This window comes from Vollenhovia emeryi, unplaced genomic scaffold, assembly GCF_000949405.1.
Source record: "Vollenhovia emeryi isolate VEMERY1.0 unplaced genomic scaffold, V.emery_V1.0 DF939181.1, whole genome shotgun sequence".
Classification (NCBI taxonomy): Eukaryota; Metazoa; Arthropoda; class Insecta; order Hymenoptera; family Formicidae; genus Vollenhovia; species Vollenhovia emeryi.
This window is the reverse complement of record NW_011967185.1, coordinates 106055-131884: the sequence shown is the minus strand read 5'-3', so window position 1 is coordinate 131884 and position 25830 is coordinate 106055. Positions and strand designations below refer to the sequence as shown.

Sequence of the window (25830 nt, the reverse complement as noted above, 5' to 3'; positions counted from 1 at the left end):
GCTATTTTTAGACGAGCGTCATGCTCGGCGCGTTTATGCGCTATCTTTACAGCTGAAGCGAGGGCAATCGCCACGTTGCTTCTCTTTTTCAATCTTTTTCAATTTAAAAAGAAATCCATATTTGAGTTTCGTGAAAAAGATGGTTTGCGGCGAATATCATCAACTATCCGATTTCGAATTGGAACCAATTCAAACGGCATGGTGCTTTTGTTTTATTCAATAATCGACCTTCAATTATCATTTGACGCTTGGGCCACTCGAGGTTACCAACTCCAAGCCTCACGTATGATATAATCACGGCATCGCAACTATTTACGACGATGATGGGTCCTTTGTTGCATCATCGGTACGTGCTGACTCAATCTCCAACAGGTATACATCTTTTTCGATTACGCAATTATTTACATTGGCATAATTTATCGTAATTTGTGTCACCACATGTGTGATGGCCATATCTAAACGAAGAAAAAATATTGATCAAATTTGATAAGCAACTCAGGTAATGTTCCAAAAAGGACCACATTTTATATGGTCCTTTCAGCGAAATCTAACTGAAAGCCATTTTCCATATAAAAGGCTTTTTTTATTTAGCATCTACAGTGAAACGCCATTTCTTTCTGTAGTCTCTGTAGTCTTTACATTCTTTTTATAAATATTTGCTTGAATCTATATCTTTTTGAAAACATTTACTTCTTTTCCTTCAAGTTTATCTAGCCTGAGAATATATTTATTGTATTTCGACAAGGCGAAAAGTGTTTGAATAAAAGTAATGAAAAGAAGGAATCTCATTTTACATGTCAAGGTAGCGGATGATGATTCGTCGCGAGGTCGCCGGGTGAGGTAAAGTGGGCTGGGCAGCGGATCGATATGGGACCACGAGTATTACAACCGGTAGCATAAATCAGAAGCTTTGGCACTCTGGATTTCTCCAGATGCAGAAGACTATCAGGATTTGAATTCCCAAAGATGCGTCAAGAACTACTTCTGACAAACAGAAACTGTTTCAAGTAAAATGATAATTGTGCAAGTAATATAATCGAGTGTGTTTTCTTTGGATTTAATATACAGAGAGCTTTTTCTTTGACACTCGTCTGATGCGTAATTTTGAATTGTTCTATAGAAATAAGATAACGTTTTATTCCAAAGTTAAAAATTTTCAGTTTGTATTTAAAGCTGAAATAAGCGTACGACACAACAATTGTTAAAGATGGTTAAAGATGGCATGGTGGTAGGTGAAAAGACATGAAGACATAGGAAAGCAAGTTTTGTCGAGGAAGGAGATATGGCGAGTGATAATCTATTTCAAATATATTTCAAGATGTAGAGTGAAGCTTTCACCCTGAAAAAGCGTAATCTTGTCCCTTAGGGTATGGAGAGGAAGGATGGGGTCGTGGACAGCGTAGACGTCGGATTCTGAGTCGGAGCGGGGGGTTGCCCCTCCGAGCTCGGAAGGAAGGCGCGAGCGTGCTGATTAATCGAAAGTCAGGTCAGACTGCCGCGGACCGCCACCGCCGCTGCGACGCCGGCGTTGAGCGAAGCGCGAAGCGTCCATTTTCCGCCAGGAGGCCAGGAGGCGAGGTAGGCGTCATCGTGTCGTCACTCTCCGTCATTGTTGTCGCTCTCGAGTGGAATTAAGTGCGATATGTGAATGAAACACGCCGCGCTCGAGCGTGTCGCCAAGCGAATCTGTGCAATCGACATAGTGTTGTTTATTAATTACATTGAATCAACTACCTTGAATTCGATTTCAGTGTCAGAGTGAAAGATACCACACCAAAATTTATCTCCATTTTCCAAATTGCTTGTTGCCGAGGATTTCATTTCTTTACAATTTCGACAGAGACTATATCCAGAGGGACGCAATGCGTCGCGACACAATTCACATTCCAATTTTGAGTGTCCAGTGCGCAACGTAACAGGCTTCTTCCTTTGTTGTTCCATGTTTCTTGTGGTCTCCGTCAAGCAAGATTATCACTCGAAGCATTTCGAGCGCTACGTTTCGCAAGTTTCAGAATGATGCTACTACTATACATATAGTATACATCTTTTCACGATTCCACAAATTATTATCTTGTACAGCAACTGACGACAATTAACACTCGGAGGTGCGCACGAAGAATCAAAGGAATTAAGTACCAAAGTCGTCTTGCCCAGATTAATCAATACCTAGTGTCGTATTTCCAACTGTTTACGAGGGTGGAAATGTGCGTGTATGAGCTCATTTTATTGCTTACCGACAAAATTGCATAATAAACTCGTTCTCGAGATTGATCAATTGGGTCGCGATTTAATCCATCATCTCTTAAAAACTACATTTACCAAAATAACACAAGTTTTTTCTTTTATTTATTATGAAATTTGTCAATGTGAATCCGTTGGTGTCGTTATTAATATAATAATTTCTTATTAAAATTCTTCAAGATAGCGTAAAAAAGGATATATGGATAATCCAGTCAAAGTAACAGATAAGATAGTAGAGCAAATGCCGAAACCCGACTATACACGATGACCGCGACCGAAATCGCACGCGCACACTTTCCACATGTTGTAAACGGTAAAGCGAAAGTGTAACTTGGAGTAAGACATTCACCAGATTTCGCGGTATCGCGATTTAAGGTCGCTTATCGAACGGCGAATGTGATAGGTCACTTCATTCGACACAATTGTAAGCATTAAAAGAGATTGCTTTTACCATTTTCAAATTGAATAACTTGGATTTTACAATAATAAATGTTAAATAATCTTTTCACGCCTCTTACCTTTATTTTTGCTTTTGATTGACATTTATACGGAACGTACGAAAAAATTTATTAACCGTTTTGCTTGGAAGAGAGTGAGTTTTCATCCTCGAAATCTTTTCATCATTCTGTTTCTTTACTGGTTTGCTCCCGGCGGCTACTTATTTGCCCCGATTGAACTCGCATTGCTCTTTTCTCGTAGTTGACCCGTCCCATTGATCCGGTCCCATTGATCGACAACTCTAGATTGAATTTCAATCTTCTCGTCGAGCGACCAATATTTCCTCCTCTTCTAGATGTGTGATCGATAATATTTTTCCGTTCACGCGATGTACGCATCTATCTCTCGAGCGAGGGAAAATTATGACAGTCGAGTGATAAGACATTGCCAAGGTTGCTGGCGGACAATTCTCGCTGTTGCGTCCATTCGTCGTTACCTGTTATCGCCGTAATCACCGAACGATACAACGAGAAGGGCCTATATACGCTGGCTATCCGTCATGACAACGGTACTATTTGTCAACGCGGCGAAACGTGACATAATTGGAACGAGACTTCTTTTCAGCTTTCCTCAACAACTGAAGCGTTAAGCATATTTACGCTATTTATATTTCGAAAGACCATGCAACGGTTCTGTCTTTTACAACCAAATATTAATAAAATATAGAAGAGAGAGAGAGGGTTCGAAATAGTCTTTAATCTGTGAAACTCGGTTTCACAAATAAATTTGCCAGTTGCGATAACATTGCGGAAATAATCCACATAAGTATTATCAGTTGATGTCGAATTTTCTGTCTCACAGCCTACTGTATCTCATCATTGAGTCATTTAATCTATTGAATGTTCCTTTTGCAGTTTATCTGGAGTAGCCTCGTCTCATACCGTCTGGACAAAGAATAAGAGGAAGGAAAGACGTGTACTCTTATTACAAAACATATTTTAATTAATCTCGGTGCAACAAAGATCGAAACCTCCTCGTCTTTCAAAATACCGTGCATCACGTCCAGCTACCGATGCGCTATCTGATCTCTCGGATCACTCGGACGCACAGATAGATAGTACGTAGAAAAAACTACTATATATATGTATATATATATACTAGTGGTATCAATAAAAAAAATTGTTACCACTAGCTCGATGGCAAGAGACCTTGGAAAAAGCGTGCAGTCTCCAAGTCCGCTCGAAAGCTCTCAACTTTGGTCTCGATCGAGTAATTGGAGCCTTCGTGGATCCAACTCGAAGGCCGACAACCCCTGTGCTTACGAATGGCTGGGCCAGCCGAACGTTGAGAAGGAAAGAGGTGACGAGGACAGTGCGCGACCTCGAGACCGATGGCCAGGTCTGGTCGGATAGAAGGTTGCAGATCCCCGAAGCGGAAGCGAATACACGCTAGATAGACACACGAGTAGATGACGACGTGGAGGAAGATGACGGCTAGCAGTGCCGTGTAGCATGGCTGGGAGAACCCAGGGTATATGTACGGCGTATTAATAGCCAAGTATAGAGCAGTGGTGGGGCCGCGGTTGCTCGCGGGTGAAAATAGAAAAGAATGTTTTTGGAATCCAATTGGACTTGGTTGGCAGAACGATGGGGCAATATGGCCGACTTGGCCGAGCGGGTGGACGATCTGATATGCAGTTTCGACTCGACTGGTGAAACGACCATGGATACGCTGTCGATGCTGATATTCGGCTGGATGTTGTTTGGTCTGGTGGTGTTGTGCGTTGGCAAATACGTGTACAATCGTTTTGTGCTGAACGACCTCACCGCCGCTACCACCGCCGCCACCGCTTCATCATTATCGTCGTCGTCGTCGACGTCGTCGTCGCAGCTTGGCAAGGATGGCCATGTCCGTCACGACGAGAGTGTCGTGACGACGGGTACCGCTGGTACCATCGTTGGAAAACTATTCGACAAGTCGAAATCGGTGTCACCGTCCTCGTCATCGCTCGCGAGGGCTGGTACCGGTGGTGCAGGTGGCGGTGGTACCGTTAGTGGCGGCGGTACCGTTGGTGCTTCTGCTGGTGGTAGTAGTGGTGGCGGTGGCGGTGGTGGTGGTGGTGGTGCCGGTGCCGGTACCGCTACCGGTATCGGTACGGTAGCAGGTGCGAGAGCACCATCGCCGGGAGGCTACGTGCCGCCCACGCCGCCGATCAGGAAACGTCTCACCCGGAAGACCTCCGGTGCTCTCATCAGCCCGTCCCGAAGTTCCAGGGCGCTGCATCTGCCGACCGCGACCGGCGCGGACGTCGAGGCCGTGCGTTGGGTCAACGAACTGATCGTGTGGCTTCACTACGACCTCGTCATCCTCAACGAACTCTTGGCCACTTGGGTGGTTTCCCTTAACCATTTCACCGCCGGCTCTACCGACGAGGTGAGAGGACGACGTCCGTCGATTCTCATCGTTTCGACCGATTCGTATCATAACGTATCGTCTAACTTTTCTAGAATTCCATTTCCTGAAACTTTAATCTTAACATGTTCAATCTTGAGTCACGAAGAGAAAGAGCCTTTCAGTTTCATCAAATTAACAATTACCACGAATGTGCTCCAATTCTATCAGATACATGTCGTTTATTATACATATCCCGTAGAATATATTCAAATTTACATGGAACTTTGTACGGCTCGTCACACTCGATAAGGCGAGATACGCTACTCCTCTCGAGGCGTGGGTGAAAAGAGAAGGGGACACGTGCGTGTCTGCGTGCGTATGCGACGATCTCGAATAAGACGATCTCGAACGTTCGAATAGAGTGGAGATGCTTGTTCTTACTATTAGTTTCCATGTTTTCATTCTCCCTTCGATTGTATGCACGTTATAAGCATATCTCAATATGATATTCATATTGAAATCGTGTTGAATTCCACGTTTCATTAGACTAATTAGACTATTCGGTCATTCTGAGACGTGCACTTTCACTTTCAATCAAATGGTCCATGTACTTGAGATTGCAGGTGCTTCCCTAGATTTTGCAACCATCTTATAGCGTTAATAATCATTCCTTCTTTATTTCAATATTGGCATTAACTATCGAAATAAATAAATTAACGAATTAAACGCATAAACAAACTACAAGTAATTGAAAGTTCCCGTTTAAATAAAACTCCATGTTTCGTACCAAAAATTGGTCTTTTTAACAATTGGTCTTGGCAACTATACATTACGGCAATTAATCATAATCTTACGTTGGAATGACTCGCGCGTGAATCTTTTCCTTTCTCGCGGAAACACCGAATGGCTCGTATTCATTTACATGGGTCAAGGTACGTTACATCAAAGGTCACTAGTATATAAAAGTATATAAAAAGGCGTTACGGTTCGGCGCTGTCCTTGCCACGTGTAGCCGATCGCATCGCTTTGCTGCTGAATAACTTAAATTTCTTTGAGCGTTGACGCCAATCCCAGCTTGGCTTGTACAATTAATTAACGTTTATTTATTACGTAGTGCTGTAGTCGGAAGATTTGGATTTAAAAAGTTATAATTTACGAGGAAAGAATCAAAACAGTTGCGTGTATTATATAATATAATTTGAACAACGCTGCATGCTCGCTGAATAAGAATTGAATTAATCACCCAAGAGGAATCTTCTAAAATGGAGTCAGCGAGAAAAATGTATGCAATTTTAATAAATAATAATTAAATTGTACGTATCGTTATCCATTCATGTCTATGTCTGAAAGATATTCTTTTTTTGCTTGGTCGAGAATAAAGAGGAAAAATCGTTATGTATAATACGACTATGCAAACAAGTGGTATCATACGATTGCGTGCCAGATAAAAAAAGACAGCGAACGAGATAATTATCACGCCGCACGCATAATATAAAGAAACGTGACGTGCAGATGTTTCCGAGTGTGCGTATCCCGCCGACCGGTGCCGGTATGTATGGTCGCAATTAAACATTTATATGTTTCAGCACGGAGTTGGCGTCGAATTCGTTCGCGTACTTCCAGAGACTTATCCGCCAACCTTGTCAAATATCTTCTGTGAATGCGATTCGAAGGACGATGTGGTACGTAAACGTTCTGGGCAAAATCCCATACAACATAATTTAATATTGAAATATATTAGATGTAATTAGCAATCACGTTAGAAAAAAGAAATAATCATCTTTAGACTATCACATGCGACTGCGAGGCTACTCCAGCTTTGCAACTGAAAGCATTTCGGCAACGAGGGGATAAGGTAGAAGTTAATCACTATCGGGTCAATGTCAATCGTTTCCGTGCTCGCCTCAACGTCGTCTGCATCACCGAGAAGCTGCAAATCGATCTGAAATGCGACGGTTGGCCAGAGGTGCGTGCAACTTAATTATCAACGGATTTCCTGTGATGTAACGCGCGAAAACTTCCGTCCCGTCATTGTGCGATCATAGCTATTTGCTACTCACTCTGAATCGCATCGTGTGTTTATATAGTTTTGGTCAATTTTTTCGTGCGCTCTCGGATGGAAAGCGATTATAGTTGCGGTATGAATCGGATAATGGATGGAGCACATCTAATTTGCCATTTCTCCCCCGTATATCATAGGTAAAGATTTCTCTGGCAGCGGTAGGCACAATAAAGAAAGACTTGGATGAAAGCCAGTTGCAAGAAGTGGTGTCGGAAATTGTGGTGGGTGCCCTGCGAGGCACCAACGTTCACCTCAATCTTTCTCAATATCCCACGTGTCCTCGATTATGGAGAGAGCCGCCTCCTCAGCCAGGCTTCTCATATCCTATACATTACGACAGTGTAGTAAGTAAATTGGCATGATAAAGTCGTATTTGTTTATTTGTAAATATAAAATCGCACTCTTGCAAATGATCACCACGTGATATTATTGTCACACGCTCGCTACGTAACGACTTTGCTCGCAGAACGCATCGAATTCGATGATACCGCAACCACCGCATCAACGCCTTCAAGGACATACCGCACCCTCGCCTACATCAATTCAATATGTGCCTGGCGAGAGACGTTTGCTCGTCAAAGTTGTGAGGGCTATCGACCTCGGCGGCCAACAAGGAGCCAAGGAGCCTTATTGCGTTGTGGAGTTGGATGAACCGCCGCAAAAGAATCAAACCTCTATAAAGAGAGATACCAAAAATCCACTATGGGATGAGGCGTTTTTATTGTAATTATCTAAATGAGAAAAATTCTCACACGGACAATAAGTTTCATTATACCATTATATATTTGCAGCGATATAAGCCACAATACGACCGAAGTGTTATTAGAAGTGTTTGACCGTGTCAACAAAAGTCAACGATTTTTGGGGCTAGGAATCGTAGGTGTCGAGGAACTCCTCGCTAATCCGAGCCAGCGGCAGATCATACCTCTTCAGGCGCGACCATACGAGGAAGATGACATTACAGGCACCCTCACGGTGGAGGTAAGGTTGACAATTTCTTCTTTCTTCTTCATCAAACGCGGTATTCGCGCAATTAAATAAAATCAATCCTTTTTAGATATTCGAAATGTCTTTAAAGGAATTCTTTTAATTAAATCGATCATCTAGTACCGATTTCTTGGCTTCATGCCGCTGTTTACATGTTTCAGTTTTTGTTCATCGAGGGTGCGGAGGTACCACAAATTGGGACCAAGCCTTATAAAGTCAAGGAGGCGATAAAGCCAGTCTCGCCGACCCGTTCCTACAGCCAAACAAATGTCATCACCAGCAATAATCTCAACTACAACAACGGTAACAGTACACTTATCTTGTACGACTCTGCCGCACAGTCGGAAGGGGGTAATTACCGATTACTTATCAGGCGTTCAAGTGTGAAGTGTCTACATTCGATTGATTTTCCTCTCATTAGTATATTAGTGACTTTTTTCACCTGTCTTTGTACGAAGGCACAACCTCATGTTTCTCACAACTAGAACCGATTTCAACCCCCTAGTATGTAGCATTTGTTTAAATTTAAAACCGTTGAAACCGTTCCTCTGATTTGCTCCAAACTTATTGTTAGCTGGCATGAGGACAATTAGATTCTTATTTCTCGTTCACAGTACCATGGATAAGGCATCACCCGAACGCAACCAAAGGCAAACTTGTAAAAATTATTTATTTACAAGAATTGATTCAGTGTATAAAATATACAGAGTGTTACATACATGTTCTTTTTCCTTTTCCCTCTACGGGAAGTTGATATACATATTTTGGTCTGTCTCTGTTCTTTTTTTAAGCTTCAAGTCGTTTACACTTCTACGACTAATTCACGTTTAACGTTTATTTGGAAAAGTTAATAAAAGCTCAACAATTTTTCCAGACAAGTATCTGGAACATTCTGTATAAGTTGGAATAAATTAAATGGAGAGAGGGTCGTAGTTCTTATCAAATAAATGTTTTTTTATGAAATTTTATTAGAAAAATATTTTTGCAGACTATTTAACGAATGGCAACGTTGTGGACTCACCATATAAAAGTGGGCAAACGAATGGTAACAAGGGGACCTTGATCGTACACAGTCAGCAAAGGGTAAGCTTGTGAAGCAATTGAAAGTACTTTTTATTGCATGAAAATTAATGTAACACTCGCGTGAAATACAATTACGAATAACTACAAAGTTAGGGGTGAATTTTTATGAAAACGAGTAGAATTTTCCATGCTGTCGAAACATTCCACATGTATCGCAGAATAATTTTGTGTATAAAGTTTTTAATTTTCCAAAAATTGCCCGCTTTAATGAAATCACTGTTCATCCCTGGCAAATATAATCTTTGGAATTATTGTGATTTCTACTAAAGCATGATTCTTATTTGATTTCTTTTGCAGCAACCAGAGCGGCAGATTGTGAAGGTAAGAAACACGATAGTGTTGATTGTTTGCATTTCGTGTGATTTCGCTTATAACGCGAAAAAATAAATAAACCTCAAGGATAGTTCTTGCAACGAGATGCAACTTAAGACAGACATCTGGTACTTGGATGCTGAAGCAAAGATTAAGAAGTAAATTCGTCATTCAAAGTGTCGTTATTCAGAGTTGCATTTCAATTTATTTTAACATCAAGTATCTTTTTTTCTGTTTCATGAGAGTATTAACCATGGTTGAGTGCTGTGTATTTACTAATGTGTAACAGGTCACTCTGACGGAGAATGGAAACTGGCAAGAGATATCCCTGGAGGTAAGTGAATTTGTAACACCGTTCTTATCTTATTGTTAGTAAGCAAAATGTCAGTATGGCAATAAAATTTCATTATGACAATCCTGTATATTGTACACATTTTTTCATGCAATCTCTTTGCAGCACGGAACAAAAGATGTCAATGCTGTCTCGGGACCAGAAAGCACGCCTAATTCCTCCAATTCAGAAGGTGAGACTTTTTTAGCGATTAAAATCCCAACTCATACAAATTATACTAAAATTATAATTTCTATATCAAGACAATTTCAACATTAATAATGTTGTGTTATTGCCTACAATATTGTTTTCATCGCGTATTCGTCATGTATTCCTGCAGAGATTTGTGACTGTAATAAACAACATTTATTTTGCACAGAGAGAGGAAGGACACGAAGGAAACGACGTGATTTCTTTGGTACCATAAAGAAACGATTGAGTCGATCCAAAACGAGGAGTAAATCAGTGGGTCCTGAGGGAGAGTTCAATCATGAAGACGCTCATTCGAGATCTATATCCGCCGACAGGGCTCGTGATCCTGGATCTGGTAAGGTTTTAAATCTGCCTCTTCAGCATTCCTTTTTGTAAATTACATTAATTGTGTTACCTCTATAGCAACATGTAGTTTTTAATAATGTAAGATACTTGTCACAATTTTATGTTTCCATTTATTGCGTGCACTTAGAAAACAATTTTACTAGTTTTATCATATTATTAACTTATTTAAGTTTTTAGTCATTTTTCGATGGTATATCACTAGTATTGTATTTTACTCATTTATGCACACTCTGTCTTGCTCACATGTGTGTAACTCTCACGGTATTCGTCTTTCATTGGTAAGTATCTTAGCAAGAAAGAACATAGTTTGCGGAAACTTTGCTTTTCAACAGACGAAATCGATCAATATAAGTACGCCTAAAAATTGATCTTCCTAATAATTGATCGCTATAACTTATCACAATTCGTTACAGGTGTTTTGCTGCGATAAAATTTTTATCAGTTGTGCTTAAGTAGAGTACATTTTTTATAATAGTATATAATTTATTCGTTCTTGCATTTCAATTTATGTTTTTAGTCTTTCATCTGCATTAGCAAACGTTGCCGTATATCTAAGAGAAATTGTTTCACCTTTTAGCTCATCTGTCAGTACCAGAACAATCGAGACGATCGAGTCTGAGCGAAGCCTCGGGTGTAAGCGGAACATCCACGAGAACGTACGTCAATGAAGCTTCCACGCTCGTTCTTGAAACTTTGGAGAACGGTATAAAGAAGTAAGTCTCTCCCTCTTTTCTCTCTTTTCCCCAGTTATCAATTTTTTTTATTTTTTAAGAAGACAATACCTTTACACCATTTCATGTTCCTTTACTATAATTTTAGACACTACCTCGTACCACTTTCCCTCGCACAGAAAAGTAAATGGAGGAAAAAGGGGACAAAGCTGCACATATTTAACGATCATACATTTATCGCCAAACACATGGCGGGGTGAGTTACATTATCTTGCTCTGATAATAGCATTATCAATACGACTGTTGGCACATCACTAGCAATGATAAATTTCACAATAGCGTATTTAAATTTCCTTCTGACAGAGTACAATAATATATCGATAATACGATATGCGAAATACAATCGTCCGATTAATTTTGTTTCTAGAGGGACAGTTTGCGAAGTATGCAAAAGAACCCTCGCACGAAGGCTCGGTAAACAGGGCTACGAATGCAGAGACTGTCAGATGAAGTGTCACAAACATTGTCACGTGAAAGTCGATGCGATGTGTCCCACATCCACTATTCAGAGCATCGAGTTGTGAGTATCTCAAGTCTTCTATATCTAACAATATTGTTTAGTAATATTGAGCTCAATATTCCCAAGTTGTAATGAAAGGTATAAGTTTCGTTACATTTACAATCTCAAAAGACTTTTAAGCGTTATTATAATACAAATATATTTATATTTTAACAATACGAAACATGTCCTAATACAACTTTTCTCGCGTAAGGTCCTTACTGCCAGTACTGAGCGAATAGGATAGGTAAGACTCTTAGAGTTCAGAAACGAGTGAATTTGCTAATGGTGTCGCGCATGAGAAAGTGCCTGTCCCCAATAGATATTGACCGATACATCTAACGTGTTCGATAATTTGCTTGTGGAAATAATGCATTAATTCTGCTTGCTCCTATTCTCCAACCGGATCTTTCGTTTCGATTGCATATTACTGACAATGAGATTAATCGAAAGGTATATTTTCGATGAAGCACGATGGTTGCATATATGTATACGTGTATAATTGTTATCGCTCTTCTTTCCTCACCCAGAATTTGGAGGGTAATCTTATCTATTAATATTTATGACTTTTAGGTTGTACATCAAGGTTCCGCCACTCGAACGAAAGCCTTCTATGCTTCTGTGTTCGCGGTAACGCAGACGCGCGATACGTTACATTTCGGACATGCGACTTATTTTTTAACATAACAAAAGAAAACGACGATTGTAATCCACTTGTAAAACTTTCATGCCTTTCACATTTTCGTTGCTCACATTTCCGAGTCGAAGAGAGATCATTTCAGCTATCAATATTCTGTCAATATTCTGCAAATACAATTTTACAAAGATGGAACGTTTGCATTCACACAAATGGAATTAGATCTTAATGTGAAAGTTCATTGAATTTTATTTCATTTAATATACGTTTTAATACACTGATATTTTGCATTGATCGTTACGTTTTTTACGTGATAATAATGAAGTCGATCTCGAAAGTAGAATTTTAAACATACGCTATAATACGCGTCAAATTTACCAAACATCTCCGTCATCTACATATATCTTTTTTCTAGCTGTCTTGTTCCAATAATATGGTAATGATGTAAGTTTACACACTATTGATCATTGATCATCGAATTATTGAGCATCTAATTTCGTCCGGGGAAAGAGTCTAATTCGGCTGCCTTCTTATTAAAATATGCTATAAAAAAAGTATGTGAAATTACATGAGCAACAAGTGTAAAAATTGTGCGCTTTAACGGAAATGTGTATGTATACATTTGGGTATATGCAAGGTTGGGAACGTTACCTTAAAAAACTAACGCGTTACCGTTACCGTTACTTTTTGTAAAAAGTAACTCGTTACCATTACTCGTTACTGATTTTAAAAAGTAACGCGTTACCGTTACCGTTACTTAGAAAGTAACGATTCGTTACCTTTTTCGTTACTTTGTTGAAATGCTGAAGTAAGATGTTAATTGTAATATTACATTATTATTATTATTTAATAATCAATATTAAAACTTAAAACTTTAAACTAGTTTCTATATAGCAAGTCATCGAGCATACAGGATCTCGATTCTTGAATTTGTACGAAGGAGAAACATATGCGAAAATTCTGCTCTTACAGACAAGTTGCAAGTTGATTGGATATACGCGTGGCTTTTGACCAATCGACTTTCAACTTTTCTGTCAGAGCAGAATTTTCGTATACGTTTCTTCTTCGAATGAATTCAAGAATCGGGCCCCAGAATCAAGACATCGATAAATGTTTACAGCGCATTCTCATGTGACATTGACTTCCAGCGCCCAATATCGGAATATTTTTGTCCAATCAAGAATAGTGCGCGCGACCAGCTCACAATCTATTGAACAGATATAAAAGATAATAGGGAACTAAAGTAACGATAAAAGTAACGGCTGAATTCGTTACCGTTACTGTAAAAATGTAACGACGTTACCGTTACCGTTACAGACATAAAAAAGTAACGATCGTTACCGAAAAAAAGTAACGAAAATGGTAACGGCGTTACAAGTAACGCGTTACTTCCCAACCCTGGGTATATGCAAGTGTAGGTATTCTGCAAACAACGAATCAATTGGAATTCTATTGTTCGCAGGATGCGCGTCACGCGGCGTGCGGTATGTGACGTGTACAGTTTGCCGACGACTGTGTAAAATAATTAAGTAACGATATTAATGGTAAATAATACTAATCACGATAACAATCCTTACGATAGTAATAACCATGAGAGTAAAATTAGTCATAATAACGATAGCGGGGGAAGCAATGGCAAAAATGCGCCCCAGGTTATTACACCTGATTCTGCCAAATTCATTTAACCTTTTAATTACGTTTAGCACAAACACTTTTCAATCGTACCTGGATAGTTTTGCTTTAATGCAATCTACGCGTTATCAAAAAAAAGAGAAAAAGAAAAAGAAAAACGACGAGGCTGCTTTGTTTTGATTACCGCGATGATTTCACGATGACGAAAGGCAAGTCATTTTAATAAAAAAATGTATTGCAGATCCAAGTACATATTTGAATACATAAGTAAACGTTAATGGTGCAATTCAATCGATGATATTAGAAATTTTATCCAATGCCGGTTTATATTTCTCACACCTTCTCTCGTATATAAAAAGATAAAGCTATCCAACTTGTTAAAAATATGTTACGAATATATGAAGATATAGTGGATTGCTAATAACACGTTGTTCTCAATCTATTGTAAATTATATTCAAATTCTTTCCATTTGGTGCATTTTTTAAATTATCGAAATAATTAAGCCTGGGTAATTAAAAGTTTTTAGAGTTTCAGCAATTTCCCATGATGTACTTTGTGCAAACAAACGACGCGAGAGGCGAATCAGAAAAAAAAAACATTAATTTACTACGATGAGATTATATGCTTAGATTTATACATCTCGCTATAACGAACATTGTCAAAGTACAAAATGCAATCAAAATGCAAAGAGAAATCAACATCAAACTTAGGCACGTTAACAGTATGTCGATATACATATAGCGATATATTTACACATAGAAATGTGACCTTATTGTTAGAAAGTAATACTAACTTTTGGCGAAAAGTTTAACGATGAAAGCGAACATGAATTTTTTCCCTTATTGTATTTTTGTATCTACATTCGAAAGAAGGTATACGCAGCGTCGTAATTTCACCGATAATCTATATAATCAGAATTAAGCTACTAGCAAACCCCACCGACGAGTCTCGTAGTCGGCTAATGACGAAGAAATTGGTGGTAAAAGCAGCAATTATACAAATACGATCGAAAGATATGCATCGTATAAATGGAATTCAATTTTTCCTGTATATACAGGCTGTGAAATATACTATTAGCAGATTTATGATTTCACGCGTGGGTTCTATCCACTCGTGGGCGAATCTAACTTTTGAGTTTAGAAAAGTAATATTCTATACATTTGCATTCATTGTACAATGTTTTTTATTTGAAGAATTAATATTGAAGACACAACTATTATTTAACACGTGACAATTTAATTTTATTAATTTAACATGCCACAATACGAGAGAGAAAGAGACAGAGATTAAATTGATAAAGAACGTGTATTTTTATATATAATATATCTTCAATATTCCACAAATGCGAGAAATCTCAATAATTCTTTACTACTATATATCGAGAGTAAAATTAGAAGGAAATATACGCACACACGTATCTCATGTATAAAAGTTTCCCTTTCCATCGAGGCTCATCTTTCTTCTTCTCCCTGTGGATTTGTCAGCTATTTATTAGAAAGCCAGCCATTACAGCTTTACAATCAGCAGTTACTAATAATTACTAGAGCTAACTTAAACTTGACACCACGTGTCAATTTTTATACAAATAACGAATATCGTTTGAAAGCATAGTTGAGCGTGCGTAATCGAAAGTACAATGACCCTGACTTTGCAAAGCAATTAATTAAATCGTATTAAGACAATTATATACGATGGATAAACTTGTTCTCGCTGGCGCTCGGCAATACGCACATCTTCTTTCCTATCCTTTACCGCGTTTATTTACCAAAGACCATCAGTCGCGTATCGTATACTTATCCAAGTGTCGAAATAATTGTCAAGCATTGATATATAAGCGACAACGATTGTGCCTATGATGTGATGTTGTTGTATAATAATAACAATAATAATAATGTTGTACACTCTTTTCAGACACAATAGAAAATCTATTTATGGACGAGATTTCCAATTGTTCCGCAAAAGCTTCTGACTCTCAATCCAACATCGATCATATCCTCGTGTACAGAACTAGATTTAGACCATGTGAGGAAGCGAGGGGCAAACACAAATGAGCGACTTGAATATCGTAGCGCCGCGCAATTCATCTCCGTCGAAGTCATTTGTTTGCTCATTCTTGTTTGTTCGCGCTCCTTCACTTGATCCAAATCAGATTTTAACACGATACGAAGCAATTATGACGATGTTGTTATTATGCATTGCCGATTTATATTATATAATAATACAATTATAATTATATTATACATACAATATATACATATATAAATAACGTTACTATTAATAAATTACAGTGGATGACGATAAGAAGATAATTGTATAACTTAATGTTACAGAAAGTAATATATTGTGATTCTATAATGTTATATCTCTCTTTTCAATCCTTTTCCGTTTGTTCCATTCGATTTCTTTGAAACTCATTGTCAGTTGAAGAAGGATTATAGGTATACATATGTAACTCTTTCAACGATCGACTTTAGGTGTTACGATTAGAGTAGAATTGATGTCGCACGTACGCTGTATTGTGCGAGAGTATTTTGAAATACCTTGAACCAATATTCTGCACGTGATTGCGATTATAACAAATAATGATCTTTATAAAGATTCGAGACAGAGGCATATTTGATTCTTTCTATCTTTCGTAAAGAGACTTGAAATTCTTTACCAAGCTGTACGTAAATTTCCCTTTAGAAACTCGCATTGTCGCTCACACGTACTGGCTGTATATATAATATAATATTTATGGGTTTGTCTTCCAAGTTCATGCTTCTTCTTATAGGTGTCAAGTTGGTGATGTAACGCAGCATAGTGTGACACGTGACGTTTTCCATCACGCGTAGCGATGGATCACGTTTTCGTCTTGCTATTTCAGTCAAATCGATACACTTCAAGAGTGTCGCGGAAGAATCGTATTCAACAGAGGAAATAAATTCTCGCGTCGCGTTAAAGAATCGAAAGATTTTTTAACTGTCTTGAAAACTTTAATCACTTTGAAAGCTTGATAGGGTAAGGTGACATAAAAACACGTCGATGCCTTATAGCACAAAGTGTTAAATATTATATGGAGAAAGGACAAGAGCTGTAGTGCTAGTCCTACTAAAGAACGCTCAAAGGGTAAAAGTTTGTACTAATCCATTGAGCATTTTTACCTGCATTGAAAATACGACAGGGTATGCAGAGAAGGGTGGAGTGACTTTACGCTCGACTCTGAGGCGGTGAGAGGAGAGCGGAAGAGAAGGGGTGCCATAGGGTCATCCAGTGTCATTCGTCTGTCGATCCGATTGCAGGTCAAAGTTCCAGTTTCTCGCCGAGCGTGCGTGGTCGCTATGACGACGTGACGCAACGATCGCGTCATCATCAGGTGCAACGAAAGGTCAACGAACTCGCGCAGCTTCAGGCAGCGTTCGTTCCGGCCACGACCGACCATTATAGACGGTTTGGGCTAGGCGCGAACGGGGTGAATGGGGGACGCGAAATCTCTCTCTCCCTCTCTGTTTCCATTGTTCTCGATACCATCGATTCTACTTGAGCTCGATGTCCTTGTCGTGACGTCGACGAAACGTTGCATTGACATAATTACAGTATTTTTCCAACGTTGAATAGAGATTTTCTTATATCTTTTAATCTTGAAGAAATGTAATTCTGCGAAATATAAAAATGAGGAGAGCGATAGCTGATCGAGTAGGCGTAGGTCCAAGATTGACCGCGACAAAGGGTCGAAGGATTCCGCATTGCGCGGCACGGCGCGGCGGCAGGAACTGGGACGCGTTGTCAGTGGCCTTCTCAATGACGTGAATGACGTCACTGCGCCGTTGAGAAAACTGGGCCAAAGACATTGCATTTGCGTAGGGGCAAGAGGAAACGAAGGATCGTAGAGTTGCAGAAGCTGCATCTAGCTCGAGAGAAAACTATTCGATACACGCTTTTCAACTGGTCTCCTGCAAGATATCGAGTACTCGTCGGCTTCCAACATTTCCATCAATTTCAGATCACTGTGCGGTTGTAGACTAATCACCCGACAGGGCTTACTATCGGAATTGCATTTTTCCGCTCAGTGTCATCCAATTCTCTCACTTGCAGGACGATATTAGCAAATTTAATCTATATCATTCCTGTAATTCCTGTTTTGGTGAAAAATTTGTAGAATTAATTGGAAGAAAGGGTGCTGTAATAGAGCGGATTATCTCCCTCTAAAGTGGAAATGGAATATTTAAATAAAATGAAACGTGAGGGATTATAGAATTATTAATTTTACCAATTATTTTCTGTTGACTCAATGGGGATAAATACAAGATGCAATGTTAAAGAAAAGAGCTATTTTTATAAATGGCGAGGGAGAGGAGCTAACGGATCATTGAATCAACTATGACATTTCACGGAGGTGAACCATGCCGATCTACTTTGTCCAAGACTCGTGAATGGGACTCCTGCGCATCCTGACGTCACACAGGGGTGCAAGCTCCTGCAACTAGGTCAGGCTTTAGTTCTGTCATGGCCATGGATAAAAAACACATACCGCGAGACCGCGCGTACCTATAATGCTCTTTCTCTCTTCCGCGAAAGATATCGTCAGCCAATGTGTGCAGACGCGTCAAATGGATCGTGGAGAAGAGATGAAATGCATCAGTGAACAAGCTGTGCATATACGCGCTATAATATTCTCGCCGTGTTCGTTAAAACGCGTTATTTAGTTTGCTTATTGTTATTGTCTGAATTCGCGGCTTTACGTTGCTTTACTGCAACTCTCCAAAATTGGCCAAACGTGCCTGAAATCAGTAGAGCCTCGTATCGACTCTCAACGTGTCTAGGAATCGTGTCTCGAAATACATTTTCTTGAATTTTATCGAGCTTTATCTTATAAAATAATATAAATGTATGATTCCAAAACTGACAAGTTACTTTTATTTGCGCTATGTTACGATGTTTGGTAGAAGAAAGGGGGACAAGATTTTAGAATGAAAAACGTTTATTTGAAACGTAAATGTTTGACATAGACAAAAACAATACAAAACACTCAGTCCTGAGTAACGGATCTTAATTCTATCTTTCTTGTTGCAATTACATTATCATATTTAACGAAAATCCGCGTGGCGGATATGATTTTGTTCCTGTCGCATTTTTACTGACATACCATTGATAACACTTAATCGTACAGACACGCTTGGGAGTACCTACAAGGCACTAGAGAGACGAATCGCACACACACAGACATTTTTATCTCAATTCGTATCTCATGAATTATGAATTTTTGCTAATCACATTTCAGTTCTTTTTTCATATTTCATATCATATTTTTCAATTTTGTGAAATTAGTCAGTCTTTGCCAGTTGTCAAGGATTTTCTAAACGTACTCTTGTACGTTTTTTTCTTCCATAAACAATGATAATTACATGCGCTGCCAAATAAACTGTTTGCAATGAGCTTTTTCATACGTTTACATAACGCGATCAACGCGAAAAGAAACTATCGTAACGCACTATCGTAATTCACATTGTAACTTTCATATCAATTTCGATAGATTTAAGAGCAAATAGATCTAGAAGTAATCTAGATAATAAAATGGTACATTTATATGAATAAAACATAATAGTATGAAAAAATTCTTTTAAATTATATCATTATTTAAGATAGACGTTTTCATATATTCAGTAATATAATATAATCTTTCAGACCTCCTCTTAAAAATCTTAAACGCGCATCTTGTTTCTTTTGATTTTAGCTAAAGATAATTTTGCTCATTAATTTTTTGGAAACTACAAGTGTTTGGGAAACATCAATAGTGATATGTACCGTCGATCCCAATTCTTACCATGTATCTATACATATCTTGTACGTAAATAATACTGATTTTCCAAGTATATAAATAAAGAGGATTTTTTTCCTTTGCGCAACTGAGATGGTTCGCTGTACATCTAAACAATATGTTTATATTATAGTATCATAATTATAGTACAAGTTGTTATTAAGGGCAGTATTCTTATTTTGCACTTGAAATAATTTTGCGACGCTATTTTTGTACACCGATGTACTTAATTGACTTTTATCTCTTTACAGCTTCGATAAAAAGCGTGAGTAAATCATCATCATTTGTTCAACTTTTGCTTTTAGAATCATTTCGCCGCAACATTATTTTCATACCTCGGAGATTCGTTTCAATTCATTTGAAAAATACTTGAATTTTTATTATTATTACTATTACATCGCAATTTCTCCTTCTTCATTAAAGAGAGTAATTTCGGTAAAAGTCCTACTAGTGGATAATTACAATAGAGATAACGATGGCGTGTGGATAATAAAACCTTGTACAAGTTTACGGATAAGTAACTATATAAATTAATACATTATATACATTAAATCTATCAGTCTGCACGTTCGTACATTCTAAACATTTTGTGTACGCCTAATCAGAGAACATTATTCAGATTCGAGAAAAATATCTAATTGAGTTGAGTGACTGTAGTTCTATATGTGCATGTATCGAGACTAATATTTTGGCTTTAAACACTCTACGATAGTTTTTAGTAAAAAGGTGTTGCAAAAGTATACTTAAATATATACTCTATTGTATATTGTGCATACGATCCTGAATACACGAAAGTTTCTTTTTTTTCTCTCTTGATATCTCACAATCAATTGAAAATTAATCGATATATCCTTTTGTCGTTTACTTGGTGTTTTCATAATTTGATAATTTCTGCGTCCGGTATTGAAGATCATATGCAACTAATAGGTAATCATTGCGTAGATTTAATTTAATGTGATGTCTCTTTACGTTAATAGTTTTTTCCTTTCTTATCGCTTGTCTCGCTGTTGTTGGCAAACTCGCGTCGAGTCGGCGTTACGCTTGACTTGTACTACTTGGAAGAGTACAACTTGCCTCGAGAAGTTGCGCCGATAGTAAGTTGCACAGGAAATGTAATCGCAGTCGAATGAAAGACGAGAAAACGACGGAGGCACCTGAGACAAGGAAGGGAAGAATCCAAGGAAAATTCGGAAATGAGGAATATCGCGTAATTCCCTAAATCCGAATTAATAATTTGAAAGGGACAAATCGCGACGAGACGTAACAATAATCTAAGCGCGAAAGTATCTTGGTCCCGCGCTGCGATCAAAATTTACGACATCTTTTCCGACAGGAAATATCTATCTACAGATCTATCGATAGAGATCGACCAGATCCTGGCAGGAGCAGGGTTGTATCATTTGCTGCTGAGAACTGGAATTTCGGGGAATCCTTTGAGTGGGTAGACCAGATGGTCCTCGGACATATATGTAGGGCACTGGGCTACGCAAGATCCTCTTTGGGCTCTTCTTCGCGTGCTTCTTCTCTTTGTTGCTGTCCCACTTGGATGTGGTAATTTTGAGATTTTGAAAAGCCCGTCGTAGAGTCTCCGCGGTGGAGGGTCTCTTGAGGGAGTCGCTATCGCTGCTGCTATGCGCGTCCGAAGGACTGGAGGAGTATGATAAGGGTGAGACACCACCACCACCAACACCACCGCCACCACTATCGCCACCGTCGCCGCCGTCGCCGCCGCTGCCACTGCCGTCGCCGCCACGAGGTAGACTCCTGACGTCCTCAGGAGGGCTCCAGGTTCGCTCCGATGATCTCTGTACGCTGGTGCTAAGCCGTTCTTGCGATCGCGTCGGTCGTCCTCGCAGCCGCTCCGGATAGCAATGTGTTCTCGGAGATCTGCTGGATCTGCACAATCGTTCACCGCTACCCCGCCGCGAGAGATGTTCTCCGCTTCCGGTACTGCCGCCGCTGCTGCAGCCACTGTCAGTGCTGCACTCGTCGTCACCGATCTCACCCCCGGGCGTTCTACCTCGATGATGATGATGATGATGATGATGGTGATGATGGTGATGATGATGATAATGATATCGATGATGATGCTGCCGGTGATCGGTCGAATCGGTCGAATCGGTCAGTTGCGTCGACTCCTCCATGTCATTTGACATTTCACTCGTGACACTTGAACTCGTGACACACGCTTCTACACGTAACAGCGAGATATCCAGAGGACTAAAGTAGATACCGTGATGGGTACCACCTCTTATTACGTGATACGCTGCATAGATTTATATCGCGTGTCACCACGCGTACTTTTCGCGTCAGGACCGCAAGTGGATTTCAATTAAAGTCAAGCTAGACCTTTATACACTTGTTACTTTCGGCACCTTCAGACTATATATTGATCCTTTTCGATCGATCGCTCGACCGCTTCTACTTCTCGCTCAGAACAATTATGTCTTGCTTGCGAGATTAAACTGAGTCCGATGCGCTCGACACGCGCTTTTATACCCTCGCAGGTGAACGCGGGAACACGCGCATGCCCCGCCGTCCACGTGAGAGTGCGTGTGCTGTCGAGGATATCGAAGGGGTTCAGGGGTTGCAGGAAGCTGCACACAGCACCAATGGAAACGAAACACTATCACAACGAAAGTTTAGAATCGAAGAATCTACGTGGGCAATTTAAAAGGGGATGGTAAACACATCGCATCATATATGTATCGAGATATATCCGATCTTTCGCGATCGCACACTTGTCTATTGTACCAGGAAAGGAGGAAATGAGCTCGATTATTTTATTTTAGTACACGAGGGACAAATATATAAGAGAGCGCAGTATTTTTAATATATTTCCTGTCTTAATTATATTCATTAAATTTTAACTATTTGTGTTCACCATATGTCTTATAAGTCGTCGATTGATTCTTTTCTGGTATTATTATTCATCATTTACTATCATTCTCGCACGGTTACTTAAACTTTAATATTCAATTCCGCATGATTCTGATGATACAATCGTAGTGATGAAATGACGGTGGTCCCGTAACCGACATTCAAGAATATAATTTTAATTTGGTATTTTGGGAGTGCTGCTCACTCTCTCTCTTTCTCTCATCTACAGTCTAGTTCTTACAAAGTAATTATATACTGCGGTCATTGAACCTACCGATCGATGTCAAGGGGTGGATATACCTGCGAGAGAATATACTTTTAAGAATCAATACGTGCAGTGCCAATTATCTAGTTCCCTGTCAAATTCATCTGCATTCTTTGTATCGGAAGAATATTCTTATGATTTCAAGTATCCCATAGATTAGAGAATTTTCATTTCTCATAATGATGAAGTCAACAAGATGAATGTGTATTTGAGAAATATCGATAAATTCATCGATCATATCAACAAAAGTAGGAGTAATCATATTTCCTATATATATCTTGTATATTTTTCTAAGAAAAGTTTATATCAGTTTAAATTTTAAATACTAGAATTTTTGTTGTAAGAATCATACGCATCCATTGAGTTGAATGGATTAATAAAAATATATTCTGCTCTATTTGTGTCATAAAAATTACTATAATTATACGCATAGAAATTGAAAGAGCTAATTTTAACATTATCTCGATGAAGGTCATAATATTCACGATACAATATTAACCGAGAATCGCTCATTATCTCGGTATCGAAATTACGCTTACAATTAGTCAACTGACTGATGCGTTCGGTCGACACTGAATAAATTTAATTCACGTGGATAGAAACGTGTGGCGCGGTATATATAAACCAATTATAAATCGACACTTTCTTCCATCTCCTGTTACCATCGCCTTTACGATGGAATCGATAACGCAATACATAAAAGGCTTATCTACTGTTAGCTCGGTTAATAATACAATACTAGAATAGTAAGAAGGAATTATGTTTGATGATAAAAATATATATATCTAGCATATACCACATATAAAAAAGTATTGTAATTAGAATTCGTCTGTCACTCCCCCACTCTCTTTCTCTCTCTCCCTACATATGCCAACAAGCGCGCACATGTGTATGTATGTGTGTATAATGTACATAACAAAAATAAGCGTATTTTAACTAATTTTCCATTCACGCCGGATTAATGAAAAAGAGCAATAAAATACTTAATTTCTATTGTAGTATTAAGTTGTAGAAAAAATGTTGGACATTTATTTGACAGTTGGCTCATGAGAATTACTGTGATGAAAAATAAAGAAAAAACTTAATGTCGATAACTAGTGACCGCGGTGGTGAAAGTGTTAACTCATACGTGCTCAGTTTATACGTTTACATTGTTATATTGTAAATTGCACGATTGCGATTACTCATCTCCCGTATCTCTCGCAAGTCTACTGTCCCGCGTATGTGATTGTGCTTTACGATGACGTCTGCTGGCACTCACGTAACAAAGACCAATATTATTGTCGGCGACATAACTGTGCATAGGGAGCAATGACAAAAACTCGACTAATTACACAACGCTGTGTAACAATGCCAGTTGCGAATGTGTAAATAGGCTTTATGGCACAAAGCTCGACTGCAGTGACTTTCTTCCTTAGTTGTTCCGTTGCTTTATCTCTCGAAAAATAGCGATTGATTTCGACTATTCTCTTTACTACCGTTAATTAATTAATCGTGCGGTATAACTAGCAGTAGAGAGTATATACACATACAAGTATTAAGTATTATTTTATAAGTTATGTTTCTTCAGATTGCCAGTATTAATAATCAAATTTCCAATTTCAATCGACCTCAGCTGGTCATATTTATTAAATACGCTTTCACAACGTTTCGACCGTTGATTTAGGTCCTCATCAAGTGGGAGTCTTACATCCCTCGGCTCCGGACGTTAATGAAATTGTACTCTTAATATCCATTCCGATAAAATGCGTTTTTACTTCTTCGTGACACAACTCCGCAACAAGATCCCACTTGATAAGGACCTGAACCAAAGGTCGAAACGTTGTACAATAAAAACGTATTTAATAAATGTGGCCCAGTTGAGGGGTCGATTGAAGTTACTTAAAACATCATATTACTGATTACGTATAAGTATATAGAAAGCAAACGTTTACACCTGACGGCCCGCGGGCCAGATCCGGTCCGCGACGACCAAGCTTGATCCACAGAAAAATTTGACAGAAAAATTGTGACTGACAATGAGATCCAGAGTTGCCAGAAGCATATGTCCCGGCAGTAAAGAAATTGCTCTTGTCACAAAGTTTTCAACGACATAAAATATAAGATAAGTATAAATTTAAGTGATTAATAATGTATAAAATAATTAAAAATGTATATAACCAAAAACATATAAAATAATTAAAAACAAAAAAGGGAATCGACTTTACCTCACCTCCACGTGGTAATTCCTGGGTACCTAATTAAAAGAAGATAAAAAAATATATATGACCCACGGCCGTAACTTCAATTTTACATTTAACCCGCCGAAAAATTTCGTTTACACGAAAAATTTCTTGCTATCCTTATTCTTTATGAGGTGTTACTCTTTACCATGCGATTTTATCACTATGAATTATCTCCCCGCGCCCCATTGTTGACAATTTCTTTGGAAATAAAAAAAAACTATTTTACATCGATTTATGTACAATTACATAAAACATATATTTCACGAATGATAAATAGCCAAATTTGTCTTGTGGTTGTTACGTTATGTTGATGTAATAGCATGATAACGTAATGTAGGTATTGTTACGTCTCAAATCTTGATTCGAGAGCTTTCAATAGCGATGACGCGAAATTACATAAAGGACGTTTATGTTCCAGAAATAGCATATGGAACCTGCTACTATGCATTATCTGTACAATTATGCGTAATATGCTTTGGATTAATTAAAATAACACGTAACGAATTGTAAATATAGAATCGAGCAGCGTATTTATATATATTTTATGTATTTATAATTATAGAACGATGAGGCATAAACGCACAAGTCATACGATTTTTTATTAATAATTTGTTAGAAATATGTTTACGATATTTTTATCGGTCAATACTTCTCATGGTGTGTTTCTCGTATAACATTTATCGTTACATAATGATATGCATAATTAATCGAGTGTTGTTATATTTTTGAGACTTGTCTAAAATCCGCCCTCCCACGT

At 38.6% G+C, this 25830-nt stretch overlaps 2 protein-coding genes across 8 annotated transcripts; one reads left to right on the top strand and one right to left on the bottom strand.

Annotated features, from left to right (window-relative positions):
* The first annotated feature begins 489 nt into the window (after positions 1–489).
* On the top strand, positions 490–16258 carry LOC105562960. Of its 7 annotated transcripts, none has more exons than XM_012014157.1 (17): positions 490–1578; positions 3594–5112; positions 6660–6755; positions 6860–7039; positions 7273–7479; positions 7602–7858; positions 7927–8116; positions 8284–8473; positions 9111–9205; positions 9503–9526; positions 9807–9851; positions 9975–10041; positions 10228–10395; positions 10984–11119; positions 11226–11333; positions 11505–11657; positions 12210–13256. In XM_012014157.1, the coding sequence occupies exons 2-17, from the start codon at positions 4288–4290 to the stop codon at positions 12268–12270; spliced, it is 2802 nt and encodes a 933-aa protein (XP_011869547.1). In that variant the 5' UTR covers positions 490–1578; positions 3594–4287; the 3' UTR covers positions 12271–13256. The 7 variants fall into 7 exon arrangements, 5 of the variants coding, with proteins under 5 accessions (XP_011869547.1, XP_011869548.1, XP_011869549.1 ...); XM_012014158.1 differs by lacking the exon at positions 490–1578 and having other exon boundaries at positions 3632–3796; positions 3872–5112; XR_001009002.1 differs by lacking the exon at positions 490–1578 and adding an exon at positions 13317–16258 and having other exon boundaries at positions 3800–5112; positions 12210–13186.
* A 2604-nt stretch (positions 16259–18862) lies between these two features.
* On the bottom strand, positions 18863–24536 carry LOC105562959 (lateral signaling target protein 2 homolog). The gene is made up of 2 exons (XM_012014155.1): positions 21447–24536; positions 18863–21371 (listed from the first exon to the last, which is right to left on the bottom strand). The coding sequence occupies exons 1-2, from the start codon at positions 21857–21859 to the stop codon at positions 21056–21058; spliced, it is 729 nt and encodes a 242-aa protein (XP_011869545.1). The 5' UTR covers positions 21860–24536; the 3' UTR covers positions 18863–21055.
* Positions 24537–25830: the final 1294 nt, after the last annotated feature.